Below are 14,627 nucleotides of genomic sequence, written 5' to 3' on the forward strand. Positions count from 1 at the left end.
AATCAAGAAAACCCCCTCAAAATGTGCCATTTTTCTGATTATTTTCTGATATTTTTACATTCTTTAAGAGTATATTCCTGACGGAGTCTCTCAGGGCTGTAGCTACCATAGACTGGTCACTAAGGACATGTCCTCTGTATTTTTCTGGACAATTAGGAGGTTTAAATCACCTGGGGGGAGTTTACATTCTCCAGTTTCAATAGGCTGATTCCAATATCTCTAGACTAAATATACTGTATCTAAATTTCTCTAATTGTAGAGTATTTACCCACCAGATATGTTTTCCTGGGAGTGTGGAGAAGGCTTTGAAACAGCATTTAGATCTTAATTAATTAAATCATTTAATTAATTAACAGAAATTTTAAATAAACTGTAAAAAAAAAAAATTAAAAAAATCATGAAATCCTCACTATAAACACTATTATTGGTATCTGGTCCGATTTTTCTGAGGGAGGAGTTTTGCATTGTGAAACTAGGAGTCATGACCTCAGTATTTTTAAAATCCCATCAGCCCTGGATTCTCTGGTATAAATGGGCTAAATTGGGCTAAGCCCTCTCTATCTTTTACAATAAAGATGAGACGATTACTGTTCAAAAACATTATTAACAGATTGTTTTAAATTTTGGTTGAACCTAGAGCGGCAACAGCACCAAACAGTCACAAGAAAAGCAAAGGATATATCTAAATGGGCTCATTTTTGTCCAGCCCAAACACAGTTGCATCAGCTCCCATTCATCTTCCTAGTGTTAAGTGAGTGACAGGTGTCCTGGCACCCCCCGGTTTCACAGACTCTTAACCAATGACAGCGGATGTACACATGGTACATACGATGAGGTGCTACTTTTGTGAGAGTGGGGAGGGAGAGGTGAGCAACTGTGGAAATGGCGGGCATTAGTGTGAACGAGGTGGATTATTTACTTTCTCATCCATTGTCTTTGATGTCTTTGAAGGGAAAATTTGAAGTGAAGAGACTGGGGACAGATCGTCCACCTGACGTTCAAGTAACCCAATAGGACAAACGACAAAATCGTAAGCTTTTGCAACGTTGTTCTCCAAGTCCACCAAGAGAACTGCAATCGTGCAAAAACGTGCCCGAAAACTAAAAAAAATCGGATGCCTCACATCCACCTTATTCTGTTGTGAAGGTAATTAAACACAAACGTAATGGATATGGAGCTATATGGCTAATGCACAATGTTCAATAATGTGCAATATAACCCTCAAACAACTAACTCTTCGGCTGTTAAACCACCATGAGTTGTCAGATGAAGTGAAGACTAAATGTAAAAATGGGAACTTTTCCTATCTCTACCATCGCAAAACAAACCTACACCCTTTCAAATTATCTAAGACGAGGCTGCCTCATTTTAAAAATCTGCTGAAACCCGTAAAATGTGGAAAATATATTCCATGTACTCACTATGCAGATCTAAAATGTCTTATTCAGATCAGACAGCTGAGGAGCCAGAGATCATATAAATAGATATTTATCTACTGTAAGTCCTCGAAAGATTTAATTTTGTGTCGAACATTCATTTGAAAAATCTCTAAATCTCTGTCAAATATTAAAAACGTCTTTGCTTTACACAGTTAACACCTTAGTCCTGTTTCTCTTTATATACTGCAGCCGGAGTATTTGGACAGTGACACTTTTTTTTTGTGTGTGTGTTGGCATTCTGCTCAAGCATACTGAATCCAAAATGAAACAAAATAGTGACTGTGGTTAAAGTTTTGTCTTTCAGTTTTAGTTTGGGTGTGTCCACGTCCAAATTAGGTATCAGAAAAAAAATTTGTAAATTAATTAGAGTTCTGGTTTGAAATTTGTCAGCTTTCTCAAACAAAGTTCCTCCAGCTTCTCTCTGTTTAGCATCCAGAGATCGAAGCTGCTGCAAAACAGACCAGCAAGAAAACAAGATTAGGTTAAAACCTAGTGTGTGGCTGGAGCGCCCTTTTTCTGTTTACCTTTCTCCTACTGTCTCTGCTCACATGTACAGTATTTTAATACAGCCAATTCCCAATAAAGCTGTTTTCATTTACATGTTTTTCTGTGTCTGTTGTCAGACGACAGAACAAGGGTGAAACAGTGACTGAAACGTGGCCCATTAAGACGACGTGTTAACAAGCAGTCACTTCCGAGCCACTTCCAAGCTGCTGCCCTGCTCTGCTAAAACTTCAATGTCTAGTTCGACACCAATAAAAAGGCAGGTTTTGTGTGTTTTAATATCTATGTAAAATTTCAGGCAATCCATAGGACCAAGAACAATGGTACAGGTTATGTCACAGAGACAAACACACAACACCAAATGAACTTTAGTTGCACTTTTTCTCTTTCCATCGTTTGTTCATCTTTCCTGTTTGCTGTAACATTTACCCAGCAGATTCATCGTGGTAGCAGAATTTCTAACAGACACAGCTTTGGAGTGTCCACCATGTCCAATTGAGCCAATTATCATTGATTTGGACGTCTTATCAAAAGGGGAACACAACTGTAATGTCCAACATAATTGTCCACTGCATGCAGTTTACCTTTGTTCTGGGTCTGTTTTTCATGGTTTGGTCTAGGACCCTTAGTTCTAATTAAGGGGAATCTTAATGTTACAGCATGAGATAATTAATACATTGTTCCCCTGCTAGAAGTCGGCTCCACATATAAATTGTTTTCCGGTTTTGTGTGTAAGAACTTGACTGGCCTGCACATAGTCCTGACCTCTACCCCATCCAACACCCGTGGGATGAACTGGAACACTGACTGTGAGCCAGACCTGATCACCCAACATCAGTGCTGGACCTCACTTATGAGCTAATGTGTCTGAATGGGGGCAAATCCCTGCAGCAGGTTCAACATCTGGAGGAAAAGCTGAAATCAGGAGAGTGGAGAGCAGCACATTAATGACTTGTTCTGCTATCACAAATGTTTGGGTGTCCAGTGTATCTTGCAGCATACTGGACATTTCTAGTGGAAAGTCTGGGTTATAACTTTAGTTTTCCCAACACACCAATGAATTACATCTTTAAAAACTACTGAGGTACTGACTGAAAAATAAAAAGAAAGAATCGTCCTTTAAGGCTGAGGTAGTGTTGGTGCTCAGCTCTCTCTCAGGTCGGCTGGGTTTCCCTGCAGGTGCCTCGGGCTCAGCTTTCCTTCACTAAGACCAGCAGCACAGCAGCGGATATTACAGCCTGAAGCCTCCGCTCACTTATTGGACCAAAAGAAAAAAAGCAAAGAGAAAAGAAGCTAAAGAGCCGAACGCTCTGTTCGGCATTAGAGGGAGAATCACAGTTCACAGCACCTGGTCAGGTCATCCTGCTGCACCGGACTTCAACGCACTCCAATGATACTTAGAGGGGAAAATTACAAGAGGAGACCAACGCTCAAAACACTGAACCCTCAACTCGTTTTAGGGACTGCAACAAAAAACTTTTACACTTGTCTTTTCAATCCAGCCCCTAAAATGCCTCAAAGTACCAAAGATTTAAGATATGAAAAAGAAAGTAAACGTAAAACCTGACAGATATTGAACTGATTTCGTTTTCCAACATCAAAAAGTAAAAGTTTAGTTGTGTATCGGTTTATGTTATTTGCTATTAACACATGAACAAAAAGCGTATTAAATGTAAATACATTTGACTTGTCTTAGGAAACAATGGAAAGACAAAAGGAAAGAAATGATAAAAGGAAAGATAATGGAAGAGGAAAGGAAACATGAAAAACAAAGGAAGATAAAATGAAAGGAAAGATGAAGGGAAAGATAAAAAGAAAAAAAATTAAAGACTTAGGGGAAGAGAAAAAAGAAAAATAAAGAGAAAGGAGTGGAAAGAGAAAGGTAAAGGAATGAAAGGATAGAAAGGAAAGGGAAGATAAAAGGACAGACAAAGGGGTTGTACAGATAAATGGAAGAAAAAGGGAAACAAAACAGAGGGAAAGGGAAAGAAAAATGAAAGAAAAGATAAAGGAAATATAGAGGGAAACAGAAAAAGAAAGTGAAAGATAAAAGGAAAGACAAAGGGAAAGGAAAAAATAGGCAGTAAGGAAAGATAAAAGTAATGATGAAAGTAAAGTACAGATAAAAAGAAAACCAAAGACAAAAGGAAAGGAAAAATGGAAAGAAAGAAAAAGACATTAAGTGAAAGGAAAGATGGAAAGACAGCAAAATACATTAAATGAATGGAAAGACAAAACCGCGAAAGGAATGATAAACAGAAAAGGAAAGAAAAGGAAAGACAGAGGGAATGAAAAGAAAGTGAAAGAAAAGGTAGAAAGGAAACAAAAAGTAATGTGAAAAAAGGGACCAAGAGGAAAGATAAAATGAAAGATGAAGAAAAATGACAGAAAACCAAAGACAAAAGAAAAGAAAGGAAAGGAAAAGACAAAAGAAAAAGAAAAGGAAAGATCAAGTGTAAGGAAAAGAGAGGAAAGACAAAATGGAAAAGAAAGGAATGACATAGGTAAAAGGAAAGGAATGATTAAGGAAAATGAGAGGTAAGATAAAACATAGGAGAGAGAAAAGAAAAGGACAGAGGTGGGGAATAAGGGAAAGGAAAGGAGAGATGAAGGGAAAGGAAAGGAAAGGAAAGGAAAGGAAAGTTACAAACGTTGGTAGAGGAGTGAGTCATGTCTTTTATTCGGTGGCAGCCTGAGACACACCGGGAGCTCGAGGACTCGATGTGTCCTCGCACTTTCCACACCACAGGAGGACCACAGGGCAGACGAGAGACTGCCAGGACGAATTTGGGGGGGGCAGAGAGAGATAGAGAGAGAGGTGGGAGAGCGAGCATGACGTGTTCAGGAAGTTCAAGCAGACAATTCCAATCCCCCAATTTCCTCCTCTCTAATCATCTCTACTCCGCTCATGGCCGTCTCCAAATTGGAAACATCTTCTGCACAATATGACACTCCCTCTTAAAAAAGCACACACACACACCCACACACACACACACACACACACGAACGTGGCTATAACCTTCCCGTGTCGTCTCAGTGTGGACCGGTGCTGAAAAGGTAAAATTAGTGTGAAAACGTGACTGGCCTCCATCAGCTGACTGACTGACCGATCAAACTATGAATCACAGCAAGGTCGTGTCTTTTTATTAAAGGCACAGTCCGACATTTGCAGAAATCCTCCACCTCCCTAAGAGTCGGATCTGATGCGTATCAGTTTTAGGGCTGCAACTGAAGATGGTTTTCATTATCATCAGTTCATCTAACGATTACTTTTCCAATTCCTCTCTTGGTCTTTTAAATCTTAGAAATCACAGTGTCCATCACAGTTTAAAGTCCAAGGTCATGTCTTCAGATGTTTTATTTTTGTTCGACCAACAGTCCAAAGAAAGATCGTCGGTTTATTATAACATACAGAGAAAAGCAGCAAATTCTCTCTCACTCAGTCAATGATCAAAATAGTTGCAAATTATTTTTCTGTCAATCGACTAATTGATTAATTGACTGGTCGTTGCAGTTCTAATCAGTTTAATCACTGTGCATCCAGCACAGAGATACATGTAGGTTTTGAGCGTAGCTTAGCACCGAGACTGGAAGCAGGGAGAAAACGTCAGCCCACCAAAAGAGAAACAAATCCACGTCTGTATCTGGTTAACTGAACAGGTGTAGAAATAGATACGTAAAAAGGATTTTTATTATGCTTTTAGCAGCAGTTACGAGTCGGAGCTATTTACTGACCAACAGTTGCTGGATTCATTCTGGACTCTCCGAACTCTACAGTCAACTAAATCCAGCTGACTACGGGATGGACTGTACTCCCTTAAATACAGTAGGACAGCAGCTGAACCAGATCTAGAGGAAACATGTAACACTGCAGCTGAATTTTGTCGTTAAAATCTCTCTGAGTTGAGCTGAAAGACATTCGGTGAGCACTGGTGAATTTTCCAAGCTGCAACCTCTCAAACACTTATATGTTTGTCTTCCAAGTTTGATAGTTTGGTTCAGGATCACAGTTTTGGTTCCTGAAATTAGGGCTGTCTCAGTCCCAGATGCTCTAACAATCATGTTAGATGGTCTGGCACAGGTCTGCTCCTTGTCCCCAGAGTAAAAACTAAACATGGACACACAGCATCCAGTTTTTATGCACCACATATCTGGAACGAACTCCCAGAAAACTCCAGGTTTGCTCCAACTCAAACCTGAGACTTTTTATTCATACGGTATCTTGATATGACGCTGTCAATCAACATTTCATTTACTTATAGTGGTTCCTGGTTTTTCTACCGATATTTTCTCTCTATACATATACACATATATACATACACACATATATATATATATATATAGAGAGAGAGAGAGAGAGAGAGAAAAGTTTGTCATCTGTCAGACATTTTGCCTTAATATTTATACAGTGGTAACTATCTCTTTACATCTTTGGGGTGTATTAGAGCAGTGGTTCTTTTTCTGCTATGCTTCAGGAGCCAAAAAGAAAAATCAGGATCCCCGCCCCCATCCCCCACCCCCCCTTGTGTAAATGGATTTGATGTTTATTCAGTCACTGAATCAAATTAGTCAAAGTAATAGTAAAACAAGCCAAGTTAAATTTAATTGAAATTTTCAGAGATTAGCAAGTTTCTCAAAGGTTTCGGGTTAGCAAGTTTGTTTTTTGTGCCCACACACATCATTCGGCTCCACTTTTTCCCTCCTGGACATCCTGGCCCACAGTTTGAGAACCACTGTGCCTTCATCAAGAATTATGAGAAAAGCTACTCCAAGTTGACCGTGACGGTGAAGGCACTTAACCGTGAGTCTCACCGGTAAAACGTGAGATGTGACATGCAGGTGGCGTTATTGGAGTTTGGTTTGGGACGGCTGCTCTCAGATGAGCTGGGCTGCAGTGTAATGCAGTATTTCTCATCAATCTTGGTGTTACTGTTTGAAGTATCTGCTTTAATACACCCGAGGATGTAAACGTGTTGGCTACGAGTGTATGATTTACATGGCATTGCGCTGCTCTGCCTTCCTTTAGCACTACTCTTCTCTATTTTCTTCACAGTTCGGTCATTCTGAGACAGGACCACCTCTGGTTAAAACTTTCTAGCCTGCCATGCTGTTTTCCAGTTTTGCTCTGTGTGCAGTGAAATTCCCTAACTGATGATTTGAATTATCTTTGTGTTTAAGGGGCAGAACAAGAAACGCTGTTCTCCTGAGTAGATTTTTTTAACCCCTGTTGTCAGACTTTAAGGTATCTCCACCCTCTGACCTCCACCACAATCTACCTCCAATTTCTGTGTCTCCTCGGATGATTTCTGCCCTGCTGTGTTTCTCTCAGTTTTCCTCCTCTGAGCTCATTAATGTTGGGTTTTTAAACCGCCTGTGTCAGTCAGACCTCGTGGAGCAACCCAACCCTCCTCTGAGAGTCCGGCTAATGAACTGGACCTCACACAGACCACAAACACGGAGCCGAGCCGACGTCAGTCCGCTACAATTCACTGACTCACAGAGCAGAGTGTCACCTCTGCGCAACCTACAACCCTGAACAAGTTACCGTCGTCCAACGTTTTTATCTTCAGATTTCGTACTCACACAAAACACAAAAGATTCATCGTAACTTAGTTTTTTGAAGCTATAACCTACATATTTTTTTATTACTTTCCAAAATTGATAAAATCAATATAAAATCAATCACATTTCTGTCAAGTGACAAATAGATTAATCAGCTAATCTTAATTTTTTTAATATATCTTAAGGTATTTTTAAGGCGACTTGTCCCCAGTAGTGGTCAGGCTACTCAAAATAAAAGAAATACCTGGACTGTCTGAAGTAAACAGATACGCCAACCCAGCATCAGATCCCGTCTTTATTTCCTACTTTAAATCTTCAGCTTGCAAAAAGTCCTCCAAGCTACGACGTTTGTCAGTGCCTCCTAAAACTGTTACCAGTCACAGAGTCAAAGATAATGGGTCAATTAAGGGAATTAAAACGACTTGGTTAATGTCAGAGAAAGCGCTGACCCCCAAAAAAAGAGGTTTTTGTGGCGCTGTAATGTCATGCTTTCCTTCTGAGCGACAGTAGTCATAATACACACGACCACAACCTGCTGCTCGTCAGGTAAACGTAACCAGTTTGTTTCAAGCCAGTGCTGTCAAGATAATGTGAGGGAAACTCCGGGCATGTTGGACGGTATCCTGTTATACACTTCTCCTCCAAAAACTGTAAGTGCCAGGCTCACACACTCAGTCTTCTACTCCTCCACAGATGAAATGTTAATTGCAACCGCATAGAGCTGCAACACTTAGTCGATTAAGTGATTAGTCAATAGGCAGAAAATTAATCTTCGACCATTTCGATAATTGAATCATCGTTTTAATGATTTTTTAAGCCAAAATGCCAAAGTGCTGCTCCCACCTTCTTAAATGTGATGATTGGATGCTTTTATCATTTATCACAGTAAACTGAATCTCTTTGAGTTTTGGCCTGTGAGTCAAACAAAACAAGACATTTGAAGACGTCACCTGGAGCTATGGGGTCATTCAGTGTCAGGATGTGAAAGGAGGAGATTGAAACAACAGATGAGAAAGACACTGTTTTTATAACAGAATCTTTCCAGCTTCCACCTTTTTGTCACAGAGTAATACAGCAACAACCTTTCAGTATGATTACCCTCAGTGCTGAGTATTTAGTGCTTTATACACTCTAGTATTTGCTCTGTCTTTATTTCTACTATGGTGTGGGGGATTTGTGGGTCATAAGGGACAATGTCAGGAAAAAGGCTCCTGTATTTTATAAAGTCTGAGTGTGCAGATCTGCATTATGGAGGGATGTAAAATATAAAAGTAGAACTGAACAGGAAGTAGACGTATTGTATATGGCTTTTTGAAAATATACACTGTGTATTCAGAGACTTAAATAACCAGATATAAAACATCCCAAAAACTAAATGACACAAATTTACATATTTACAACCTTAAGTTGAAATGAAGAGGGTCATACCAAGTCAGAATGTGACTCTCTCTTTAAGAGTGTGGTGGTAACGTATTATTTTAACATGCAAAGATGACATTCACACACAAACTCACACACTGGACGAATATGTTCATGGAAAGACGGAGAGTGTGTGTGTTTGTTGGGGGGGCTCCGGGGGGGGATGTGGTTTGCTCACTGATAAAAATGGATTATGGGGCCGTCACTTGTAGTCCCACAGAAATCCTGTTAACCCCTGCGGTGGATGAATACTAGCTACGCAAACACACACACACACACACACACACACACACACACACACACACACACACACACACACACACAGCAGGGTTCGTTATTTTATCAGAAACCTCTCTCCTCTCAGATCAGTTGGTTTTCTTGTTTTGGCAGTTTTTAATTTTTTTGTCTCATAAACAGCTGAATCAGCCTATGATGTCTTCTGTTTGGCACAGAGGACAAAGAAGCTCCAAATGGATTACATGACAATTTTATGTGATTTAAACCTGCTTATGTATTTTCTATTATTAAAAGAAATACATTAAACAAATATAATTTTGCCAGGCTTACAAACCTCCCGGCAAAATGTCAACTGAGCTCACGCGGGGTCCTGACCCGGCTGAGAAACGCAGCTTGATGACATTATTCTACATCTGAAACATTTTTCTCCTCCTCCAGTTGTCGTAGCTCTCTAAGTTCACACTGTTAACACTAATTGTTAAATGAATAAAATCTGATTACACTGGAGTGTGTTTACTGTAGTTCTGCTGCAGACAAGTGTGCAAATTGGTTTCACAGTCATTTGCTGTAAGCCTGAAAATTCAGGCACAATATATACAAACTGGCAATGATTCAACTGTGATTATAGTGTCTTTAATTTTAATATAATTGTACTGGATGTGCAGTGAAGCAAAGATGCAAGAAAAACATCGGAGAATTAAATGTAAATGTTAAGACTTATAATGTTAAGATATAAAGAGAACGGACGAATAGTGAAACGTTAAAAAGAAGAACAGGCTGAGAAATGCATAAAGTGGAGGCAGAAATTCAGACAAATAGTTAGTTTAAGATGAAATGTGGCTCACATCCGTGCAATAAAACATGCATTAATGCTTGGTTTTATTTGATCTTATTTTTGTCTATTGTGTAGATGCAAATTTGGGATTTTTTTGTTTTGTGAGTCCATTTCCGATTCCAAATAAACAGCACAGAGAAATTTTGTCGGAAGAATGCAAATATTGTGAAAACTCGAATTCCAGACATATTACGGAATGATATTTAAAACCATGAAAAATATTTAAAACCATGAAAAATACTGCATCATTTTTCATGGCTTTAAATATAAGCCTGAATTTAAAAGATTCCTTTGAAAAAGCAGCGTCAATTTGAGACCATTAATATTAATACATTAACTCAGGAAAACAGATCAAATCAACAAACAACACTTTTCACCACAGTTATGTGTGGAATTATAAGGCATTTAAATTTAAATGAGATTAAAAAAATTAGAAAATCCATTATAACACAAAATGAAAAACGTATCTGTTTCCCTACAATGACCGACAGAAACCATGTGGAATAATCACAGCTGCTTTTTTAAAATTTAAAGCGGATAATCCTCCTTCTGCTTTCGGACAGTTTAACCTTTTCTGCCGCTTCAGACTCTGATACTGAAGCCCAGACGGATTTAAGTCCGACTAATTACCCTGCTATGATCGTTTGGGAGAAGAGAGAATTCTCATTAGAAAATACAAAACTAATGACATACAAGAGTCATTATTAAAGCGTCTTAATTAAAAAGTGTTAATATATCACTGATACAATGACTGATTTTTAAAGGAGAGAGATTTTAATTTTGAGAGCGCAGAAAAGAATTTGACAATACAGATCCCTATTGGTTATAGATGGCAATTTACGTTAAAAATAAAGCCAGCAGAAAATTAAACTATTAACATAAGTAATTTGAAAAGCAAAAAAAAAAAAAAAAAAAAATAGGATTTTTGTTTTTACATCCAAAAGATATGGATTTTACTTTTTATTATTTCCTTATATCTGTACAGCAGTACAACATTGTAATTGTATTTCATTAAGAAAGCCCATAATTTTCTCAAGTCTATAAATAAAGCATTAAAAATTGAATTGTCGAGCTGAAAGTAGAAACAGGACGTGGAAGGTGCAAAGTGTGATGTACTGAATCCTGCAGCAGTTTAATTTGACTTACGTCCTTATTGAGACTATGTGAAGTTAACAACAACAACAACGTAGGGACCACACAACAATTCACAGAGAAAAGAGATACTGTGCCAATTATAACACCTTGAATTGTAATTATTTGCAGCCCAAATTCACTAAAACAAAAACACACATCGTCACAGTGGAATTAAACTCAACCAACAGCAACAAAAATGTCAGCAAAAACAAAGTTTTCTGCCTTACACCGCAGAAGCACAAAATGTCTTTAATAAAAAGCCACTTTACAGAATAATTTCACTTGATAAACTGATCTTTCTCAAAATAAAATTCTGCTCCAGCCGGCCGGCACATCCAGACCCCCCGTTTGCACCGACAAATACAGACACACACACCCAGGAATGGAACTCTCTCACCCATCAACCGAGCCTCCACACACACAGACACACACACACACACACACACACACACACACACACTCCTCGGACCCTGAGCAGACGACCACGGCGGCCGGCAGAGTAAAAAAAAAAAAAACCTCCCATCAACATCCACAGGCTGCCCGCCGCCGTCCTGCTGCTGCTCCTGCTACTGGTGGTGGGCTGGTGAAAGTGTGTGTGTGTGTGTGTGTGTGTGTGTTTGGGGGGGGCCGGTTTTGGTTTGACCGAAAGGAATTCACAAAGTTCACGGTCCTGTTACAGAGAGGATAAAGCCGCCTTTGTCTCTTTGGCAACACAACTCTTTGTATTCAGGCTGGAGGAGAGGAACCTGCAGCGCCAGAACTCCGCGTCCATCCACCAAAACTGACCACACCACCAGTGCGGACTCAACTGATGGTGCTAATATAGTGTTAAATGTAACGGTGACAGCAATAATGAGCTGTCCTCTAATGAACTCTCTGTGCTGGGAGCTCTTTCATCTCTCTGGCTCATTTGGACAAGCTGGTCACAATAGACTATTGTGAGCCACCAAAACCCCCCCAGACCCCCTCCTCCTCTCTCAGCGGAGTCACCAAAGTCCCCTCAACCCCTCATCTGTCTGTTTGGACTTCAACCCCCCCCCCCTCCCTCACAGCCACCACAGCAGTGACGAGGGCGTCAAAGGTCGGCTGGCTTTGCTGACCACGACAAGCTGCTTAATGTGGCCCGGCGTTGCAGCCGGAGCCCCTGCTCGTCCCGGGACACCAGCACTGAGACGGGTGTGAGTCTGAGGGAGGTGGGATGTTTGTTCCTGGGTGCGAAGTAATTGCCACAACGGCGGCAGCGACGTGTCAAAGCTCAGGAGCCGAGCGCGACGTTCACTTTTGGTTTTTCTCGGGAATGGCACAGAAACAAAGCAGGACTTTTTGTGCGTCATAAAAGTTCCCTGCTAATTAGACGGAACAGGAGAAAGAAAGAGGAGGATGACAAGAAGAGGCTCAGCGTCACGACAGCAGAAGGAGGCAACAAACCCCCGACCGCGGCTGCAGACCTGAGCTGGCACCCGTCCGCTAACGGGACACCGCGGAGACAAGAGAGGGGAGACGGGACGCTGTCTGATAAAAGCAACAAACAGTCCGAGCGGTTCACAAATCCAGGAGCCTTTTGGAAATAAAACACAACGCTGCTGTGCGGGGCTGTGTTTCTAAAAGCACTACCACAAGAGGAAGAACAAGAAGAAATAGGAGGAGGGATTGTTTTTCTTTTGGTTGAAGAAAAAGGGGGGAAAGAGAAAAAAGAGAAATGAAAGAAAAAAAGAAAATGGGGCAGTTGTGCCAACTTACCATCCACCAGGTCCTGGCTGAGATGTCGTAGCAGAGCTGCCATTTGATGGAGCCTTCCGAGGTTTTCCCTGCCATTACGCTGTCAGCAAGCTTCATCTGATGCGAGTGCGCTCACCGGAGATAAGACACCTAATTGAGAAAACATTTGCACTGGCATGTTGGGCAACATGTAGCCCACTCCATACCATATGGAATCATGGGTAAAAAAAAAAAAAAAAAAAAAAACCCTCCTTGACAATGAACCAATCTCATGCAGACCCCGTGGCAAGGTGAGCGGCAGTCATCTGCTCAGAGAAAAAAAAAAAAAAAAACACACCCCCACTCACTCACTCACACACACACACACACACACAGGCTCAAACACACACCGCACACACACAGCCGAGCAGAATGATGAGCCTTTTTTCCGCATCGCCGAGCCCCTCGGGTCGCTTCTCCCTTTTTTTCCCCTCCTCGGGTTTAATTAGGGCTTGTTCTTCGTTATCACCATCACCATCATCTTCACCAGGAGCAGAGGAAGAAGAGGCAGCTCAGGCTAAACTGAACTGAACTGACTCCAAACAACTTCTACTGCTTTTTTATGATCACTTTAATGGGACGGAGGCAGGTAGAGAAAGGGAGGGAGGGAGGGGAAGAGAGAGAGAGGGGGAGAGAGAGGGCAGAAGGCTGAAGAACCACAGGGCGATCTGTTCTCCGGACACATGGAACTGCTTACAAACTATCATGCTAGGTTTTGTTTTGGGTTTCCACCCCACTCCACTCCTCTCCTCTCCCCTGAATCCCTCCATCCTCATCCCTCCATCCCTCATTCAGCAGAAAACTCATGTGTTTTGGCATAAATACCTCCAGACTGAACGATCCGGCGGAAGCCCGGAGAGAGAGAGAGCAGACCTGTGCCGGTACCTTTCACGCTCCATGAGGAGTGGACGCTGGCCGCCGCCACCTCCGCCGCCTGCCTGAAAAACATCACACCGCTCCGTCAGTAAGTTCACTACTTTACTTTTCAATTTGACAGTCGTGGAGGGCTTATTCAGACCCTGTATGCAAGTTAAAGTAGCAAGTTATCAGTGTAAAAATACTTCATTACAATTCCTGAATACCAAATCTTACTTGAGCAAAAAAAGTACATAAGTATGATCAGTAAAATGCACCTTGAGGAGGCAAAGTAAAAGTGCAGGAAAAATGCAGGAAACTGCTCCTGTCAGGGTTATATTGTTATATATTTTTGGATTTTTCATATATTTACTTGTAAGCAGTACTTTGATACTGTATCTGGTGTCTAATTTATACTTATACATTTATAACATATACTGTTGGGTAGTTTGATTTATAGCCGTGTAGTTCATCATGTTTGGTATGTAAAATCTTACTCTGCAAAGTAACTTGTGACTACGGACGTCAGATCATCTTTTAGTGGTTGCCCTTATCTGCTTTCCTTAATGCTTAATAAATAATTTACTGATGCTTTTACAGATCAGTTATTAGCCAGTTCACTCCAAAGTTGTATTAAAACCGTCCATCTGTTGAATTAAATGTGCTCTTACACACAGATGGGATAAAGTTATAGTTACCTTTTTGAAAAATGCTCTAACTCTGTTTAAGTAATTTATTTTGCATTTCACAACAGCAAGATGTCATTTTCTTAATCATTATCATAATATACAACTTGCTCCGTGCCATGTAACCGTGGTCTCAGGTCAAGAAATCTAAATCTGAATAATAACTTGAAAATAATTTTGTTCCAGATGCTCTGCTGC

At 40.5% G+C, this 14,627-nt stretch overlaps 1 protein-coding gene across 1 annotated transcript in view; it reads right to left on the reverse strand.

Moving 5' to 3' along the window:
- The window catches only part of nfia (nuclear factor I/A), a 214,380-nt gene extending 201,386 nt beyond the window's left edge, over positions 1–12,994 (reverse strand). The window contains exon 1 of the mRNA XM_040128396.1: positions 12,871–12,994. Coding sequence (XP_039984330.1) covers positions 12,871–12,966 — 96 coding nt within the window. The 5' untranslated portion in view covers positions 12,967–12,994. The remainder of the gene's footprint in view (positions 1–12,870) is intronic.
- Between the last annotated feature and the right edge of the window lie 1,633 nt (positions 12,995–14,627).

This window comes from Xiphias gladius, chromosome 6 (assembly GCF_016859285.1).
Source record: "Xiphias gladius isolate SHS-SW01 ecotype Sanya breed wild chromosome 6, ASM1685928v1, whole genome shotgun sequence".
In the NCBI taxonomy this organism is placed as follows: Eukaryota; Metazoa; Chordata; class Actinopteri; order Istiophoriformes; family Xiphiidae; genus Xiphias; species Xiphias gladius.